General features: G+C 40.1%; 1 protein-coding gene across 2 annotated transcripts in view; it reads left to right on the top strand.

Annotated features, from left to right (window-relative positions):
• Positions 1–21,273, top strand: part of LOC102788275 (thyrotropin-releasing hormone-degrading ectoenzyme-like) — a 267,187-nt gene that overhangs the window by 192,335 nt on the left and 53,579 nt on the right. For both annotated transcript variants that reach the window (XM_006781006.2, XM_087830568.1), the window contains exons 7-11: positions 3,053–3,190; positions 3,846–3,911; positions 9,155–9,220; positions 9,735–9,913; positions 20,596–20,684. In XM_006781006.2, the coding sequence (XP_006781069.2) occupies positions 3,053–3,190; positions 3,846–3,911; positions 9,155–9,220; positions 9,735–9,913; positions 20,596–20,684 (538 nt within the window). The remainder of the gene's footprint in view (positions 1–3,052; positions 3,191–3,845; positions 3,912–9,154; positions 9,221–9,734; positions 9,914–20,595; positions 20,685–21,273) is intronic.

Consider the following 21,273-nt stretch of genomic DNA (forward strand, 5'->3'; position numbering starts at 1 on the left):
TGTTTCTCATGTATGTGCTTCTTTATGTCCTGTGGCCATAATTAGATTGGACGTGACATTCAGAGAAATTTCCTTTGGGCTATTTTACTGAATATGAAAACATGAAATATTCCAAACAACATCCAGCATGTTTCTAGTGAAATGGTACTCAGACGAGGTAAATTATTGTTTTGAATGCTATCAAGCACAGTTTATGAGTTCATGACATCTGCGTGATATGTACATTAATTGTCCATTAACCGCTGGAAGCCCTCAGGGACGTGTCTTCTGTAGCCTCACTCCCCTAATGATTTTTTCCACTGTGTGTTGTTTGATGTCTGTCTTTGATTAAGGGAACCTGCCGGCAGATGGTGGAATTGTACACACACTCTCTCACACATCCGTGTCATTAGTAATCATTTTCTCATCCTCATCTTTTTAACTGCCAGATGAAGGTGTGTTGAAGGGGGGTCCTATTTCACTGCAGGGCAACCTGCACGTGGCGAATAAAGCCTTGATTGATTGATTGATTGATTGATTGATTGGCTTCATTGGTTACCACATGAGGCAGGTGTACCAGGTTTTGTTTGAACCACATGACATATAAACATATTGTATTAAAACCAAAGCATATACTTGAACATAGATGGCCGAACTTGTGTGCATCATCAGTATCAGTAAAAAACTAACATCCAAGGTTCTTCATTATAATGTTATTTGAGCAGACCTCACAGTCAGTCAAAACCAAAATGGTTTTGTGGCCTTGAGGTGATGAAATCAGAATGAAAGTGCCACACAGAGTGCTGTCTACTACCCAAACGTGACATGCTAAAATGACACCAAAATGAAGAGGAGGCTAGAGCAAGGAGGGAGGAAGAAAAACAGGTGGTGAGGAGGAGTGACAGCCTGGAAGTGAAGGAAGACGGAGCGATGAGACGAGCAGACGTTTGAAAAGTTTAGCAGCTGCTCCTGAACGCCGTCCTATCCCTCCATCTGTGTGTGCGTGTTTGTGTTTACCCTGACTGTTGGCCTATTAGCCGTCCCTCCACATGTGGGTCCATCTGGTTCATAATGAACATATGGACCAGATGGACCCCCAATTTCACTCTCTCCAGGTGATTTAAAGTGTCTGTTAATTAGAGCTGACGTCTCATTTAGTCTTATTTCTCCCCCTTTCTCATAGCCACAGTTAGTTTCATCTAAATGTGCCATTTAACTAATTGACTAATTGTATAATTCATGGTGGAGTCCCTGAACTGTCTGTTTACCTCTGTGTGTGCCTTTTTGCTGACTCTGAGATGAGAGCAATAGTCTGTCTTTTACCAGGAGTTTGCTAAATACTTCGAGGAGGAATCTGTTTCAAACAAAGCAGGAAAAAAAATAAAATTAGTCAGATCTGCAACTCTTCTGGCTACCCATCAACAATCATTTAAAAAAGAAAAAAAAACAGCTGTTTGTCTGAAGCCACTCATACCCACTGAGATTCAAACTGCCATCACTTTTTCTCGCCAGATATCAGACAGTTCATTGCTGCAGATGAAAAACAAATTTATAAAATTAATCTGGATCCCGAAGTTAGACTCCCCTGACTTTTCAGCTTCTGTGTCGAGATATTGAAACTTAAAACTGCTTAACAAGATGAAAATGTGACAAATGTAAATCAACATCAACGGTCACTCACCGAGAAATACTCTGATCCCAGCAGAGGCTGTAAAATCCAGGTCTATGTTGATTCTTTTGTTCATTAAAACTTTTGTTTAACAAGATGCAGGATCATTAAAACTACATCTACTTAATGCCCACTGCTTTAATCCGTGAATTACACCTAACCTCATGGACCAAGAATTAGCCAGATCCCTCCAGATACTGTTCATTTAAAAGGGAAAAAAAGTTACGTTTAGTCTATTCATTAACATCTGAAACTTAATAAGCCAACAATTCTATTGCTTAACAAGGAAGAGGTTCATTAAAACCAAATCTCCATAGTAAACACTGTAATCCATGAATTAGACAGTGCCACACTTCTCTGGATTTAGCCAGATCCCAGGGGTAATTTAGACAGAGCTCATTAAATCTCCACATGCTTGCAGATGTCTATTAAAACCTCGAAACCAGAGAAGCCGATGAGGAGAGGAAACAAGAAGAGGAGTAATGGGAGGGAATGAAGACAGCAAAGAAAGGAGAGAAGATGAGACATGGGATTGAGGAGAGATCAAAAGAGAGAACAGAAAACATTGAAAGATACACAGTGGACACAATTAGAAAATAATCACGAGGACGTAAGCAGAGAAGATGGGAGAGAAACTGCAAAAGCTGGATATGGTGAAGGTCCTGAGGAAAGAAGCAGAGAAACAAGATCAGGAAAGGAACAACAAAGATCCCAGAAAGCACCGTCTAACTACAGCTAAACATTTGTTCTACATATAAATGTTTAACTAGAATCTGTCAAAAGCTGAGCTGGAACGACACCATAAAAGTTGAAAAAGACAAAGAGACTCCCATACTGTGCGAGGGCAAAGCATCCAGTCCTTTTACTAGGAAACGTGTTTTAGTGAGATTCACTAGATTTCTGGATCTTGGTTCAGCTTTGAAACAAAACGAATAACAGCCAAGTCAATTTTCTAGTTATCATAGCCGCTTTTTCTTTTCTTTGACCTTTTGCATGTATTTTTATGACATAAGGCTTAATATGCACACAACACTGAGCTACATTAATAATACATTAAAGTGTTCTATGTGCATGCAGTCCTATTATATCATGTTGGCTGGTGAAGACTGGAATATGGTTGCTCAAGGCTAGTTAAGATGTTTTGATCATTTTCAATGAGAGTTGCCTGCAGTTTGATTTGGGTCTTTGTTGACTATCAGACCACTAATATAGGCCTCTACTAGTAATATCATTTCTTTGTTTTCTGTCACTCTGCTGTCAAAGTTTAAGAGATTTTAGAGTTTAAGAGGTTTTTCAGTGGTGCCATCCACTGAATCAGCCTTAAATACTGCATTATCACAATCACCATTCTCATAATCAAAGTGAAATATAATACCTGAAAAAGTCCAATTTCTGTGTTTTCAGGAGAAGCAGCGCTTCTTGACTGATGTCCTTCATGAGGTGATGCTGCTGGATGGCCTGAGTTCCTCCCATCCAATCTCCCAGGAAGTGGAACAAGCGACAGACATTGACCGTGTCTTTGACTGGATTGCCTACAAAAAAGTAAGAAGCCACTTTCAACAGAAGTAAGACTGTTGCACTATAAATGCACCTGTGTGATCATGCTCGCCAGTGAATGTTTGAATACCTCTTCAATGTGTTCTTTTTTATTATTATTATTATTATTATTATTATTATTATTATTATTATTATTATTGATGATGATGATTATTAATAATATAAATAATAATATTTTAACAATAAAACTTCAATATGTTCTTGTATTCCAAGCAGACTTGGATTGACTTATAAAGGGAGATCTTCAGCTGCCTTTGGTTTAGTTTTGTCTTTTAAACCTGATCAATAAAGCTGGCTTTTTTCAAACCATACATTTGCTTCTAGCCAATCACAAACACTAAACTGAAAATTCAAAACTGCTATTCACACATTGTCTACATACTTTGACAAATTGGGGTTATATGCTTTAAAACAGAAGAGAGCGGCTGGTAGGGCAGCTTTCCACCCCTATTCCTTTGAAGATCAGCGCTGTCTGAACAGTTTAACATGTGGATCTGAGCCAGTCTCTAATTTCAAAGTTCACCAAAGTTTACTCTTATCTACTTTTCCTCCAGTGATCGCAGCAACTTCAATGATGATGATGGATGATGATGATGTTTTTAACCGTGTCTGAAAGTGTGTTTTTCTTTGCTCTCCGTAGGGGGCAGCACTGATCCGGATGCTTGCTAACGTGATGGGGCAGCCGCTGTTCCAGAAAGGACTCAATGTAAGTTCCCTTTGCTTTGCGAGTCCAGCTGTGTATACAGAGGCTTTTAAATCAGAGGGAACAGCTGGGTTACTGGGCTTTGAATTGATTTATCACCAACACAACATGGAAGGATTCATAGAAACAGTGTGTGTGTGTGTGTGTGTGTGTGTGTGTGTGTGTGTGTGTGCGTGTGCGTGTGTGCGTGTGCATGCGTGTATGTGTTCAGCCATATTTTAGCTAAATCCTAACTGTCATGCTGTGCATATAGATGAACAGGGAATAAGTACCTTTGGCTTGCGGGGCATTCTGAGAGGAAGATTTGCCACGTTTTCCTGTCGATATTGTGATCAGTTTTAAGTGACCTGAATTTAAGCTAGATGCAGTCAGAGCAACAAAATGCAGATATTAAATACACGTTTAAAAGGCGCTGAATTTGTAATACTCAAAGCATAGATTTACTGATAGTGCAGAACAGGAGGTAGGACTTTAGAAATACTTATTATGTATTCCTACTGTTATGGTCTATCATGGTATACCTTGGATAAGTCATCAGTCTGTCACGTGGTTGCAATCAGATGCAGGCAATAATGAGTAAAAAAAACTGTCTAGAACACTGGGGAGGAAGAAGTTATTTGGGGACATAGGAGTTATTTTTTGTAGAACTCACAATTTTAATAGACTTTTACACTGTAGTTGTCACACACAGTCATGAAGCAATAGCTGTGTTAACTAACTCTGTGTGTTGCATTGTTTGTTGTTCAGCTATATGTGGCTGCTGTGTGTCTCTTTGAGGGTTCAAACTGTGATGGTGTCACAGAAACACGAGAGCAGCTAAAGCTCCAATCGCACCAACAGGGTCAGGTAGTTTATTGCACAGGGAAACGCTTTCTATGCTCCAAATTGGAAGGAGACTGTTTGCAGTTACAGTAAAAATGACAACGTCTGATGTAACATGGATGGAGGTTAAATATAATTTTTACTTGGAATGGAGTTGCAGAAATATGTACGAATCCTTGCGCGCACACACACACACACACACACACACACACACACACACACACACACACACACACACACAGACTCTGTCCTGGTTTTCCTACAGAAACTGTCAGTGACCTGGAACATACTGGGAGCCAGAGTCTATATAAAATACTGCTGATCCAGCAGCAGAGCAGGGCAGATACATTGTGTGTGCATGTGCATGTGTGTGTGTTATGGAGGTCTTCACGCATGCATTGTGCTGAGCATTACAACATACTAAGAGCATTCGTTTCAGTCACCAGCAGAGTAAAAAAGTCTCGGGAGAATGTTTGCTTCAGTAGTTTGGTTCATATTAATGACAACAACAAAGACTTTCTCGATCGTAACCTCTTTGTCAGAGCGTTTCAACACCTAATCAGGTGTTTAGTGAAAAATACAGCGTATAACAAACCATGCTAAACAACTGCAATGCCATGTGATGGAGTCTCATTCTGGTGATTTGTGGCGTGACGGGAGCCGTAACCAAAATAATTCATGATCGTCTATGCTTTTCTTACCAAAGATAATACTGTAACTTTTAATGCTTCATGAAAGGAACCTTTGTGACGTTGCACACATATTAAAGTTGATGCATTTGAGAAAGAACAGTGAGAAAATCACCCTTCTGAAAGTCACGGAAAAGGCTGAAATTTCTGTCTAGGTTTCATGTAGATTTTAATATTGTATATACATGGAAGGATTACTGTACCAAAGGCCCAGGGGCATCAGGCCTCCCTAGCATTACAAGCTCTGTATACTTAATATTTTCTTGGTGAAAAGCCATGTACAAATGGAAGCAAATCTATCCCATAATGAGAAGAAAACCAGATGGAGACAAAAAACACCAAAGAGACACAAAATGAAACCAAAGAGGCACAAAATGACACTAAAGCTCTGTCAAAACAGGAGGCCAAAGAACTGTGATCTACGGGCTTCTTTTTTGTTGTTCCACTGTGACAAAAATGACTCATATATGTACTAAAACCAATGTTCTGTGCCTGTTTTAAAGAGAAATAAAAGGTTGAGAATATATTAAACTAGAACACATTGGGAAATTTTTAAACTAGATACTCTGAAATCAGTTGAGATGAGATGAATCTCCACAACTGGCCATATGTCTCTATTTCCTATAATTTGTCTTTTTAGGCAGTGTTTAGTGTGATGGATGAAATGCTTGGGGAGCATTTAGGAGTTTTAGGATGTTTGTGAGCATTCTTCAGAGTGCTGTAAGGTTTGTAAGTGTTGTGGAACATAGTGACATCTGGAGTACAGAGATATGGATTTATGGACTTCAGCTCGGGCTAAGTGTACTCCAGCTCATTCAGCTGTGTGAAGATCAAATACTGTGCACAGCCCATGTCTGTAGTGTCTCATCAGCTTGGCTTTAATTACATTAAAGAGCGGACTTTGGTGGACAAAAACATCAATATTGGTTCACCTTTTCTGTATCCCTGATCTCAAAGCCTGATATGTAGAGCTTTCAGAAAAATCAAGAGTTTCCCAGACTGCATCTGGACTTGATGTGGAAAGATTGTGATGATTATGGTTGCCCCGACGTGACTTCAGTGTGGCACAAAACTTGAAACCTCATTAACAGTTATCAATACTTACTGGAGAAGATGTAAATAATGGCCTGCAGTGATCATTGGGTTTTAGAGTCTTTCTGAAGCCCAGAGGAGCTCGACTGAAGGTGAAATTGAAAGTTTATGCAAGTCATCTTCCGATGAGGGAAAGCAAGTCCTCATTAGGCTCTAACCCTGCCTGCAACAATCGAAATGCCTTACTTAAACTCCTACACCTACTGATTTCCTCTAATGACCTTTGACTACTCATACCCACAGTATTTGTTACACAGTGCTTATTATCACTGAAAAACATTTGGTTCAAGGTGCATCACACTGTTAAAACAAATGGAGTCATGCTCTCGGAGTGTGTGTGGGGGCTTTTTTTATCTGCCTTCATGTCAGATATAGTGAAGGTGGCAGAGCCAAACTCCCAAACGCACTTAGTGTCGTTATCATATGTGTCATCTTGTTCCAATAAAAAGCTTCCCCTTGCCTTATCGAGCTCAAAACGCACCACAGCAAATGACTGACTTGGAGGAATCCACGCTTAAACACACAAAGGACACAGGAATCGCTGAGAAGGAGATTAGCGCTCAGCCTCCATAGCTGTTTTGTTATCTAGTAGTGCTTCCCTGCCTTTTCCTTGTTTTATTATGAACCAAACCAACTACCACCCTCCCTGAGCATTTACTCTAAATCCACTGTAGTGGGAGTGAGTTTCTTGCTCTGGAAAACAGACTGGGACAAGTCGGACCCGAATGTCACTAAAGAACTGCAGGCTGAAAACAAAGCCAACACCATTAAGCCTCTGTTGAATGAGAAAATGGCCCTGAGGAGTCTTCATCTTGTTCATTAGCTTGGAAAATGTAAACCAGGGAGTTTGAGATTGAGCCCAAAACTCTTTGGACTTGACATGGGCTCTTCTCTGAATCAAGCACTACTGGCTCATCATGTCACTCACTTTCAAATGTACAGTTTCAAACACGTGTAAATGTTCCTCTCAGAAGGCTTTTCAGAAATTCATTCAGACATAGGTATCATTAAATTTCCACCTGAGAGAATACCCCTGAATTCAGCCAGTTACAGCTTCACAACTGCATGGCCAAAATGAACAACCTTGTGCACTGTGGGTAAGAGAGACTTGGGAGAGTTTTGAGATGTAATATGTCCCCATACTCCCATCACCAGGGCAGTGTGACATCCAATAAAGTGCATCAGAAGTTGACGTTTTTACTTCTGCTTAATAAAAATGGTAAATTAGAGCCTGGTGTAAATAACAGCCTGGTGTTATAGAACCTACTTTAAAAAATTATGCTTCCTTAGATTGTAGTCATTGTACTGCCATTGGCATCTTCTTATAAATGGTTTTGGCTTCCATCCATCCACTTCCTACTGGAGCACCAATCACTGTCGTGCCCAACAGCCCTTCCAGAGGCTAGTTAAAAACACAATTCACCCCGGTGTATCCTCATTCTGCCCCTGGAGCCTCCTGTTATTGGACAGACTTGAAACACCACGGATCCTCAGTGTTTCCCACAGAACTGGATTCTGTTTGAGTTATAATATTTAATAAATAATAATTACAGATAAAAATGTCCTAATTTGAAAATATAACAAAGCTTGAAGAGGCACAATAATCAACTGCCTCTTCAGGGAGACTCTCACCCCATGATCTCACTCCAACTGCATTATCTTGGAGAGCCTTTAGTGAAGATAGAGTGATCCTTTTATCACTCTTATATCCAGAGCTCTACAAGGACTGCCTATACCAGCTCATGTCCAGCACAGGGGAGCTGGAGGACAGCTGACTGGTGGACAAAAGAGTAACCTGAATACTGTCAGCAGCCGCAGAGAAGCAGCCACTGAACTATCAAAAAAGGGGTCTGCTGTTTAATTGATTGTGGAAGGCATCTTTCTCTTAACTTGATGGGGAAAAATTAAAAGGTCAAAATGAGTCACAAAATAAAATTTGTCAACTCCAATCCTTGTTTTCAGAGCAGAGATGGCAGTAACAGAAAATGTGAAGTAACTTCACCTGCACAGCCCTGCATCCAGAAAGTATGGTCATATTAAATTTGTAAATGGAATATCTTGTTCCAGTGGCATCATTAATAAGTCATTGTACATACATGGCACTTACTGGGGCCAGGGTTCAAATACATGTCACAGTGAAGGGTGATAGACATTGTGAATGAATCCTTGCAATCTTGTGGTGCCTGCTGAGAACCAAATAATCAAAACTGTGCTCAGGGACACGGTAATAAAGGACTCACTTCATTTTTCTGATTCATTGGTAGAGAGGACCCAACAAGTGCTAACTGTGATCATCTTATTTCCAGATGAAATATGAGGTGGTTGTTGTATCAAGGCTTCCAAATTCTCTGTTGTGAACTGCATGGTCACAGTGTGGAAGGGAAAAAATCAGCCAATAATTATAGCAGAAATATTGCATATGTATCCCAGAAAGTTAATTCTGTTCATGTTAATGTTGCGTTTTTAGTGGGAGAAATGTTTCGTCACTCATCCAACTGACTTCTTCAGTCTTCTTACAGATGAACAAAATCAGTTTTCTGGGATTTCCTAACCTGGATGAATGTGCATGCATCAACATGATACAACAGATACATCACATCATACCAGTGTTGCTTTAATGTTGCTTTGTCTCATTGTTTTCAGGATTATCTGCTGAGTCACATGTACAGCAACGCTGCCAGAGACGACCTGTGGAGGAAACTGTCTCAGGTAACCCTCACCTGACTTTATGTCTGTTTGGTATTTAAACCTTGTGTACTTCCCTGCCCCAAAGGCTTCAAGGCAGAGCATTTAACTTTAATGGTAGTGCCTTGCTCAGTAGCAGGTGTTAAAACCTGTAACTATTCCTCAACTGGCTCTGTTGGGACAGAGCTGCCAGACTAATTGAAGCTGTTCATTCTTTAGTAAAGCACTTCTAATGAAGATGCTCATTATCACCTGACTTAGTGAGGAGCCTGTTGCCGTGGTAACATGAGGTTGAGCTTGTTTTCTTGTTTGTCCGACACAGGAGGGGCAATGATTTGATTAATTGAGCGTCACCTCTGTTAGCACTGTCCATTAGACTGACACTGCTCTTTAATTAGCTGCCAGTCTTATATCTAATTATGTCAAGGTCAATTTTCTCCCACACAGATTATTTTAATCACTGATTGGATGTGTGTAAATTGGTCATTATTAGTCATTGATCATTTACACTACGTGTGTGTTTGATTCTGCTTTAAAGGCCATGCGCTCAGAGGGCCGAGATATTGACATCGGGGAGATGATGGACAGGTGGACTCTACAAATGGGCTACCCTGTTGTCACCATCAGCAAGAACCAATCAGAGCAGCTCCCTACATATTACATCACAGTCAGCCAGGAGCACTTCCTGTATGGAGAGGAAGTCAGAAAAAACAACAGGTGAGGGAACTGAAAGCTGTCAGATCTTTTAATATTCTGTTATTTCTCAGAGATTGTAATAAACTATATGTCATTTTATTAAACTTACTTTGATGCACCCAAGAGTGATGGAAGCTCTACAGTAACAAGATGGCAGTTATAATCGAGTGTAGCCAAGCTAACAAACTAGCATGACAAAACATTCTGTTCTGTTAGCCTGTAGTCTAATATTCATTCGATGCCCATTAGAAACTGAGAGCTACGTGCCTTGGTAGCACTAGTGGGTTGGGCACAGCACTGACAAAATTACTGCAATGAACTTATGAACTTGTGAAATTTCAGGAGAACTGTCCTTTGGACAGACAAAACCAAAGTGGAGATGTCTGTACATAATGCACAGCAGCATATTTGTAGAAAACCAAACACAGCATGTCAGCAAAAACACCTCAAATATTCCTTCAGACTGATGTGAGATGCTGAGAAAGTCATACAAAAATCAAGTATAGTGGAACCCCGACTTACGAAATTAATTTCTTCCCGAGGGTCTTTTGTAAGTTGAAAAATTTCGTAAGTCGAAGCACCCATCGTGCCTTTTGAGTGAACAATAGGCTATAGGCTAATTGCTAACTGCAACAATAATACGTCGTTCAAGTGGAACAGCGAAGCGCAAGTACGAAAGCCAAGGGGGTTGTCACATGATTCGGAAGGCATTCTGGGCATTGTAGGCATTCTGGGCCCAGCCAATCAGAGCCAGCGGACTTCATTACGTGGGCATTTTGCCGTAACACGGGCAGAAATATTGCCGTTAAGTGCCTTCGTAACTTGAATTTTTTGTTAAATGGGGTATTCATAAGTCGGGGTTCCACTGTACTTCAAGTAAATGCTACTAAAGAAAGTTCTACAAGCTTGTGAATCAAAGACTAAGTTGGTTTTTCATAGGACCACACTCAGTGAAACTCTTTTTCACTGTATGCTTTCAGACGTGGCTACCTTATGATTGACAAGTTTTTACTGTACAAGCCACCACTCTGCACCAGGTTCAGTCAGCTCTAGTTGAGCAATCAACAGGAGACTTAAAGGCGATGTGTGCTGTCACTGTGGCTACCAGCAGTGCATGACTGCAGAATCTTTGAAATATTTGTAGTTCTTTTTTGTAAGTGTATCCAACTTATGCATAAAAAGTTTGGTTAAGCAAGTTTGAAAAATGTTAGTTAGTCACTCTGGTTTGTCCATATGGCCCTTCTACAAATGCCGCTCTTTGGATGGACCTAATTTATAGCTCTAAGAATAGGCATTATGGAGCTGGAATCTCTGGACACTAGTTGGCCTTTAGACTGCTAGTCCTATTCCTGACATGTCTCTCCATCTGTTCTTCATTCAGTTATTCACCGCTGAAACAATTCTCCTGAAACCCCTCATTTCACGCTACATTAGGCACTAAGTTTGTCTTTCAGTGATCTTGCTGGATTTTTTTTCCTGAAAAGGCACTTTCCCTGTTTCCTCTCTCATTCTTTACCACCTTTACATCTTTTATACTTCATTTATATTTGATTCCGATCATGTTTTATTCACATCTTTTACAACCTTTGGAGTTTACTCTCTTCTGTTTTATCGACCCACTTTCTTTTCCATCAATACTTCATCAGCTTCCTTCTTTTTTTTATTTCTTTACTTTTACCTGTTCTTGTTTTCTCCCATCATTTATTTCCAGGTCTTTCTCTCTCTCTTCAGTCTGTCATGTTTTTGTACAGTAGTTGACATTTACAATCACTCTGACCTGCTCAGTTTCTCAACAAAAGTTTCCTCAGCTTTTCTTATGTTATGTTCTTTTTCTTGTCTTTCATGTGGAGTTTTTTGTGTTTCACTTGAGCTGAGAATCGCTCTCGAGGTCTCATCAGCTGATGAACTGAAGCTGTTTGTTGTAGGTGGAGTTGAAATCTTTCTTTTGCTCTTGTTGAGTCTCCTGGGGCCGCGTTCAGACACACTCAGCGGTCCCGGGGCATTCACCAACACTAAAAAGAAACTGCTGCTGTGCTTTTAGTTGATTCGGCTTCACGGCTGAGTGCAGCCGGGGCTGATGCTGCTGTTTGATTCAGCGGAGCTGTGTTTAGAAGCACAGCAGTGTCCCGCAGTGTACACACTGTTGACTCAAGCCCAGACTGCTTTATTTAATTATTTATTATCAGTATTATTTTCATGAGAAGAGAACTCTTGGACATGCACTAAATTGTGTGCAGGTTGTCCAGTCCTTCAATAACTTGGGAACTCACAACTTTTCTGGAGAGAAAATACTGATGTGGGTTCATCCACAGAATGATCATTTTGCTGAAGGTTTTTGAAGCAGTTAAACTGGCTGCTTTTCCTGGGATTCAATAGTTCTTCTTTAAAGCTTTAAATTTTTGTTGTACAGTTCAGACAATTGTTGTCGACACTTTCAGTCTCCAGTTCTTTTGATGGGACACAGTATGAAGGAACAATATCTGGCACTTTTGCTATTTTGCTGTTTTCTTTTATTACTTAAACAAGTCATCTGTCGGAAAAAGCTCATCATCATCGCTTCACCCTCATGGTGTGTTTAGACCAATCCTCTTTTCCAATGATTACATATGGATATACAAAATTTGAGCCTCAGTCATCTTCTATGGACAACCAGCCCTGTATCATTCAGCTTTGATATGAAAACAGAAAAAAAATAGGAAGGGAAAAGTTTGTAAAATCAGAGCTCATTATATATCTCACAAGTATTCATTTCTGTGCAGATTGTACCTTCTTATTTTCCTTTGGCTCTGCTAAAAAAATAACATCTTATCGCAGATTATTTTCTGCCACTGAGAACCTCATATACCTTTTATAAAAAGGTACTTTAATTTAGCAATTAACTCTGATTATAACCTTACTCCAGTTTTAAAAAAGTGTATGTTTGCAGGTCAAGATGACCTGCTCAAACTGAGCATCAGAATAAAGAGCAAAATTGACTGACGTTACTTAAGAATATGGCATGATTGTTGCTCATCTGCTGGGATGGTCCTTCACAACCATCTCTAAAGTTTACAGAGAATGGAGCAGATCACATCAGGTGCAGATGTGGTCCACAGAGCTTAAATCTTCCTAAAAGTTTAAATAAACTAAATTCAATAGGGCACCTTTGGGATGTAGTGGAACACGAGACATCGTGGATGTGTAGCTGAGAAATCTGCAGCAGTGCACAATGTCTACAGCTTGATGCTGTCATGTCAGTATGGACCTTTGCAGGGTTAACTTGTTATAGCTTAATGTTTGACTTAACCTAACAACACAAGACAAAGTTATGTGACCTGCAACAATGTTTTCCACTGCTTTTGAAAAGAAGGTATCTGGACCTCTACAATGGTACTGATGAGTGAGAATGTACATAGACAAGGTTTTCCACTGTTCCCTTGGTTACTGTAGTTATGCATTTCACTACTTTGCTGTTGATGACACCAGCAGAGCACTTTAGGCCTGGTCTCATGGAATCTATTTTAGACATAGAGGGCTTTTTATTGAATTGTGTTGGAGTAGTAGGAGTAGTAACTCTGGAAAAAAAACACTAAAAGGGTACCCACTGATTTCCCACATGATGACTAAGGTCGTGACTAAGTATCAGTATGTGCTTCAAAGAAAGTGAGGATGGTTTTGCATAGACTTTAGATCACATAATGAGTTTTAAAATGTATTTTTAAAGTCTCTCATGACAACCTGGAAAGGCTGGTGTCCACCGAAGTACAGGTTAGCACTGTTGCCTCACAGCAAGAAGGTCCTGAGTTCAGCCTGTGTGGAGTTTGCATGGTCTCCCTGTGTTTGTGTAGGTACTCTCCAGGTGTCCCCCACAGTCCAATGGCATGCAGTTAGTTGGGTTAGGGCAATTGGTAACTCTAAATTGCCCATAGGTGTGAATGGTTGTCTGTCTCTTTGTTAGCCCCAGAAGTGGGCCTATCCAGGGTAGGCTCCAGCCCCCCGCGACCCTAACAATGATAGGTGGAAAAGAATGGATGGATGGATGAAAACTAACTAGCATGCTAACTTACCTGCAGCCACTCATAAACTGACATCCAACCAGCTGTCACATCAGCGTGACAGGCAGTCATCTATGTATCCAATAAATTTAAGTTGGAGAGGAAGCTTTTCATTTACATAACAAAAACAAATCTACATTTTCAGACTTTTTGGCATTTTGTTAACTTCAGGTATTAAGGTGACATTTTGAAGATCACGGTTTATTTTTGTCAAACACATTCTTCTCTTCCTCTGGTGTTGTGCTTGGAGACATTTTAAATTTGGGTCTTTTTATTTTGCCACCATCAAACAACCAGGGAGATAAATGCCTTTAAAAGAACTGAAGTGACAGGCAGAGAGAGAGAGACGATGAGGACAGCATGAGCTAACGTTAAGGTCGAGGCAATGATACTGAAAATAAATCAAACAGTATCTCAGTCAGGATTTAACAGCTCGTTTTTGTGGTGTCTCGTCAGCTGACAGGTAAACAGTGATGTGATTGGAGAAGCAGTGTCTGTGTGCTTGATTTAATGAGCTTTAATGCTAAACAGGACAGTGATGAATTATTCATGAGTCCACAAAACCACAGTTGAAGGAAGTATTTATATACTGCTTTACCCTTATGAGCCAGATAAGTATGACTAAACAAATTTTCCAGAAAAAGCTCTTCTTCTTTTGGCTGCTCGCTTTAGAGGCCACCACAGCAGATCACCTCCATCTCAAAGTATTCCAGTATCCTCTGACAAACCAATCCTCTGCAAATCCTGCTTCACTACATCCATGAGTCTTTTCCTCCTGCCTGGCAGCTCTATATTCAACATTATGTCCAATATATGCACTATCCTTCCTCTGCACATGTCCAAACTATCTCAGCCTTGACTGTCTCCAAACGGCTCAACCTGAGTCGTTACCCTGATGTACTTATTTCTAATCCTATCCATTCTGGTCACTCACAATAAAAATCTTAGCATCTTCAACCTGTCACCTCTAGCTTGACCTTCCTTCTTCTTGTTAGTCAGACAGACGAAGCAAAGTTGAAATATAAAAATCTACAGCAGCCAGAAATTTAGACCCTAGACCCTTTGCTGCACCAGACATCCGTGGGACATCACTGTGCTTCATATCGGTTTTGGAGAGGTCTGCACTGACTTTTTGTCCACACATTGTTATCAGACCCCACACTCACAGGGGAAAGTCTTCGTCACAGCTCATTGCATCGCCACACATAACTAACCTTGCGGACTACTTTGTGACTTGTTTGATCTGGTCTCAAAGGTGTATTTGTCCCAAAATCTCCTCAAAGTGCATCTTTAAAATAGCCTTGAAAAGGTAAACACAACACCTATTGGTTTGTGAATTCACATTTTAAAAACTTGACTTTAATATAATGTCCATTGAAATGTGGACTTTTTTTTTAAGGAAGAGGTGTCACAAAAATTTTATCAAGTTATTCACTACTGCTAGCAAACTTATCAAGCATAGCTAGATAGCTTAAAAAGGATTGCAAACTCACTCACCAGACTAAACTTCTTTAAAGAGCTAGAATGATTATTCTTTAGAGAAATCCATTAAACGTAGTCAATATGCTACAATGCTGCAACTACAGTTCTGAGGTCTTGTTTAATTAGCAGATGTGATGGCTAGCGACAGTTAACTGTCTTTAATCCTTAATACAATTCAAACAGCTGGGTGCTAAAATATTCCTGAGGTCTATACAGTTTCTGTTAGGGTGAGCTGTAGCTTTAGAGACAAAAAACGTCTTTTTTGGTTGTTTGCTTTTTTGTTTTTACCAGGCTATAAGTATGTTTATTTCCACTGTAAATTTGGGCTTTTTAACATGGGAGTCTATGGGGAGGACTGTCTTCAGGAGCTCACCTCAAGTGGCCATTTGAAGAACATTCCTGCAATATACTTTTTTTTATTTTCTTTTATCCGTCATTTTTCTTTTTCCATTGATTTAATTTGAAAATAAAATTAAACTCTGATCCAAGACATCTCTATTTTTCCATCAACCTATTTGGTATCTCGTCAAAAGTCAGATAAATTTCATCATCTGCTGAGGATAACTGCAGTGACTACCCAGTCTAGTGAGTCTAGAGTCTCGAGTAGTTTTTCACATGATTTATAAGATATGTGAACTGGTCCCACAATCATCCACAAACCTTTTGTGTTTTGGTCAACAGTATATTGGATATTAACACAAAATGAATAGTCTAGAGTCCTGCCACAAGCTGTGGGTAGTGAATAAAATAGATTGAGGATACAAGCAATGGAAATGAGCTTCCTCAGAAGGTTGCTTAGAACCTCCTTTAGAGAAATGGTGAACTGCTCAGTTATTTGGGAGAAGGTTCAGGGTAGGAATACTGGTCTCCACCATCAGACAGAAACAGTGAAGGTAGGGTTTGGGTATCTGACTAGGATGCCTCCTGGTTATTTCCTCGGTAAAACTCAAGTGCCCTGTTTGATACTCCTTCATAAACTCTTTCCTGTGTTGACACAGCATCAAACATTGGTGATAGTCAAGTTCTACTTATAAATAATCATCTTAATATGAATGATCAGCGTTTCTGGCTCTGCTAGCTCTGGGTGCTAAGGGAAACTATAAGTGCCCATTTGTAAATCGTCCTCAGGGCATCTTGTGTTCCAACGCAGAGCAGTCATGTAGTCATGAATAATTTGGTGCTTGTCACTGAGTTTTATGGTAATTTTATGGTGTGGTCTGTATTAAGTGCTGTTTTGTGTTAATTTTGTGACACACAAATTGCCCTCTGTGTCTGGAAGTTGTGAAGTGACCTAGAAGCTTTGGGTTGTTTTATGCCACGAGACGCCGCATGTCTCTCATTTTTATTCCTGACAGCCCATGTCTGTCGAGCCATTATCAAGCTGATATTGTGGCTTCTGATCCTGGCATTAGAGGAGCAGGTAGGTGTATTTTTGATCATAAAGGTTTGGATTTTATCTGACTTGGAGACACTTGGAACGACAAGTCTAAATGGGGTCAACATGTTCTTTAATGGAGGAAGATGAGCAGAAAGGTGAAGGCTGTCTGAAGAGTTTCTAAAGTTTCCCACTTTGAATAGATCACTGCAGTCATACTGCGTTTCTCTCTACCTCCAGCATGAATGTGTGTGTTTCACTTGGTTTCTGCCTTTGATGAATAAACCATAAACTCTGAGGACACACACACACTTGCATCAATATTAATAAACACATTCTGCTGTCCAGGCTGTGGATTGTGTGTCTTCCAGTGTGTGTCTCTGTGGGTGTGTATGTGTGTGTGGTTTAGCTCCACTCCTGTCAATCACATTGATATAAATATCAGATAAAGTATTTGCTTGCTAGGCAGTGGTATTGATCCACTATAGCCTGCAGCGACAAATTGCTATTATAGGAATAGTAAATGGTTCTTTCTCAGGCTGATTGTGTTACAATGACCCTTACTTTACAGTATTCACACACCCACTGCTTAATAAGGGGAATTGACTGGATGTAAAGTATTTATGTAAAGCTGATTGTTTGCCATTTCTAATGAAAATCCAGTCTAATTACAATATGAATCAATTTGATCAAAATGAGTCTAATTATAACGTCAGGGTTCTTAACAGTGCTGAAGAGAAACACTCACTTTTAGGACTCTTATTAGTACTTACATATGGTAACTGTTAGGATTAAAATTAGAGTTTAACATCTAATAGGGAAGCATCAAGAAGCTATTTGTTCCTAATGAGCTCTAAGACTCAGCTAAATTCTTTCCTCACAGAGCACTATCCGCATGGGTTTGGTTTTTGGCCAAAAACATTCACCTCAGACGAACAATAATGCACTCGTGCCATCATAAATAGTTCTGCAATTCTTTTTGTTTGCTTTATACTTTTTGGCCATGCACATACATCGATCCGGCATAACATTAACATTACCACTTACCTTATATTATGTTGGTCCCCTTTTGCTGCTGAAACAGTCCTGACCCTTTGGGACATGGATCCATGTGTGAGGCATTTAGTTGTTGGCTTTCTTGAAACCAGTCCAGGTGGTGCACATGTTGATCAGTCTTTAGCAACTGCTGTATTTACCAGGAGTTGGTGTTTTACCCCTCTGGTTATTTGTGCCAATTCCTTTCTGGGCCCCACTCATGTACTGACGTATGTGCCTGTTCATCTTAGCCACTATGATGCCTGACAGGAACTTTGTATGTAGTGCTGAGACAGGTTATTGGCTGGCAGTTGGATGGGACTGGCCCCTTCTAGGGATCCTTGGGGATCAGGACTGTCCAGCCTTCAGTTAGCCATTCCTAGTTCGCTTCATCCTTTAGCACTTGGTTCAATTGTGTTGCCAGATGGTCATGACGTCCAGTTCCTCTGCCACTGAGAGTACACCTTGGATTGTCCAGTGGAGAACAGCTGGTTTATGCTCCTGGCTTTAATCTCCCTAGTATAAATCTGTGAGTCTTTGCTTGGCAGTTTCCAGTGTCCCAGGTATGGGCAGCTAGTAGTACTTCTTAGGCATTGCTTTCTTTATCACATCTTTCTGCAGCTCTGATAAATGGGCTCCATGGAGAAGTCCCCATCCCCATTGAGGGGTACTGCTCCTTGAGGCCGTTCATCTTGCAGCCAAGCATCTCATGGTATAGATCAGATGGTTGGTTTCAGCAATGGTCACAGTCGGGACTGTCAACAATGCTGCATTCACTAGTAGACCTTCAAGTAGCCTCTGAAGATCTAACAGAAGATGTGAAAAGAGTTACATAGTACATAGTAATCGGCCACAGAGGAACCAGGTTTCCAGCTTCGCCATGATCCTAGCTTGCCGTAGCATTTGTGTTGTATCCAATCAATCTCTAGTTGTGATAGCAGTTGCTAGTAGTTGGAACTGTGATCTACTAGTTGTTTCACATTTCCATTTGGATTACTTGCATAACAGCATTACGACAGCAAGAAATGGTGAATAGGGGGAATCCATTTCTCCTATTCACTGTTCTCACCCTTATCCACTTATGCCTTCTTGTCCCAGTAGCCTTCCTCAACACCTGATGTGGACCTTGTTAATCTGGGGGACGTCCGAGCTGGTGTGGCTTCAGTTATAACATTTTTATATCACTTTGGAAGCTTTAACAAAGAGCTTTACAGATGAACAAAGTACCTCACATACAACCACAGTAGAGGATCCACAAACCATAAACCTCTCTTACATCTGCACTAACCTTGGTAGAGAAGACTTCAATATGAATTGTTTAAAGAAATTGAATTACTGTGTATCCTCAGGATTCTGTCATACCATTTAGATCACTGAAAGTTTATCATACAATGTTTTTATCTTATCTGTTTATTGTGCTTTCTCTGAGAAAACTTTGGATTCCATAGCACCAACTAAGTATTGTTTAAACACCATAGGCTACCTGAGTATCATTGCTGAAACCTATCATCCATTTATAACCCCATTGTACGCATCTTATAATGGCTGTTTCCAGCAGGATCCAACAAAGCATACCACAAAGCTCAACTCATCCCAAAATGTTTTTTTATTTTACATAACAGTGAGTTCACTCCTCACCAGATCTCAATCCAATAGAACACATTTTGGATGTTGTGTAATGGGATTTTCTCATCTAGCCCACACATCTAAAGCAGTTAGGACCAAAATTCCAGAGGAATGTTTCCAACACCCTATAAGATTAAGCCAGTTTTGATAAGAAAGACAGGGGGTGTGTCCAACTTGGTATATGCAACCAAAGACAGTATAAAACAATTTTACTGACTATCCAAGCATTCTGAGGTCTCAGCTGTAACCAGGGTTTCTACCCATGAAAACAATGTGAACAGGAAAATGATAAACTGTGGTCATTTTGTGAAACCAGTATGGATTGAGGTTAAAGCAATGTATTGAACAGATTAAAAAACACCCAAAGTAATATTTGAGCTGCTGCTTCTTTGTGATGAAAGAACCCACCTGAGATGGTCCAGGGATCTGAACAGGAAACCTCCCGTTTTCCAGGCTCCCCGTAGAGCATAACTTGCTGGAGAAATTTGGGATGTGTGGTCAGGAAACGCATCTGAATACCTAGGGAAAAACAGGAAAAAGGTTTAGGTCTTAGCCTGTTGTCATGAGGAAAAACTAGATGGATGGATAGATGGTTTTGTTGGTAGATTTTCTTTTTCAGAGTGTATTACTCCCACATTTCATCTGCCTTGCTGCTTCTCAGAAACCGTTTAACTCCTAAATGTCAACCGTTCAGGAAGAAAAACAGTCCAGTTCAATCCCAGCAGCACTGCCATTTTGTGGTAATATAATTGTTTTTTAAAAGCTCGATAAGTTGCAGAATTCACTCAAGCAGTGAAGAGGCATTTCTGTATTGTTCAGATGACAGTGAAAGTGTAAAAATCACCCGACTAACCAACCAGAGTTTTCACTGGACAGCACATTTAACCTCCGTTTCTCAGAAAGTGACAATAACCTTCAGTTACTTCCACTTGACTGATGCTTGCTGACTGCTGCAGCTATTACACTCTCACTTCCTGTCCCTCTGTAACACAGTGAGCGTCACTCGCTCCATTTCCAGCTGAATGATGCTAAGAGATCATCGCTGACCATCGCTCTCTCTTCTCTCTGTAATGCCTCTCTATCTGATAACTGAGGCAATAAAACCCAATCCAATTCCACTGACCATTACTGACATCACTCTCTCTCTGTAGTTTACAGTGGCAGGTCCCTCTCACAGTTGCCGTGGGAAACACATCCGCCGTTTGTTCAGAGTCTCTCATCTGGATCAACAACAAGACAGGTACAGTAGTGTGGGTGTAATGATGCTCTGTGCTGCTCTCACGTCTCAGATCATTCATGAAAGCTTGCTCTGCAATCATGACTTAATTATCGTGTTACCTTGAAATGATGAGCCGTTGTCTTGGCATTATTTTGTTATGCCAACAGACTAATCTATTTCCTGATCACAAATTAATTATCTCATTATCTCCAGACATGTAATCTGTAGTTAATGGGCTCAACAAATCGAAGCGAACAGATACAGTAGATTGTTTTGAGGCATCTCATTTTCAAGGTTAGAGGTCTTTCAGTGCTGGCAGTAAACACCGAACCTCCCACATATAAATATGGCTAATTCTTCATGTTTTATTTTCTCATAAAGAAAGTTTTTTTCTTCTAAATAAAACTCCCTCATTATTTAACAATGTGTAAAACTCATTGTTGTTCAGCTTTTAGAGAAATAAAGGTCACACGAGCTTGCTTTTTTAAAGAATAGCGCGCTCTACAAAGTACAGCTGCATTTTCTTTGATATTAGGACAATAAAATTACTTCTTACAGACAACAAAAATTTTCTGTAGAGGTAGTGCTTTGTCTTTATTAGCTTTTGGAG

This window comes from Neolamprologus brichardi, chromosome 17, assembly GCF_056152115.1.
Source record: "Neolamprologus brichardi isolate AB-2024 chromosome 17, ASM5615211v1, whole genome shotgun sequence".
Lineage (NCBI taxonomy): Eukaryota > Metazoa > Chordata > Actinopteri > Cichliformes > Cichlidae > Neolamprologus > Neolamprologus brichardi.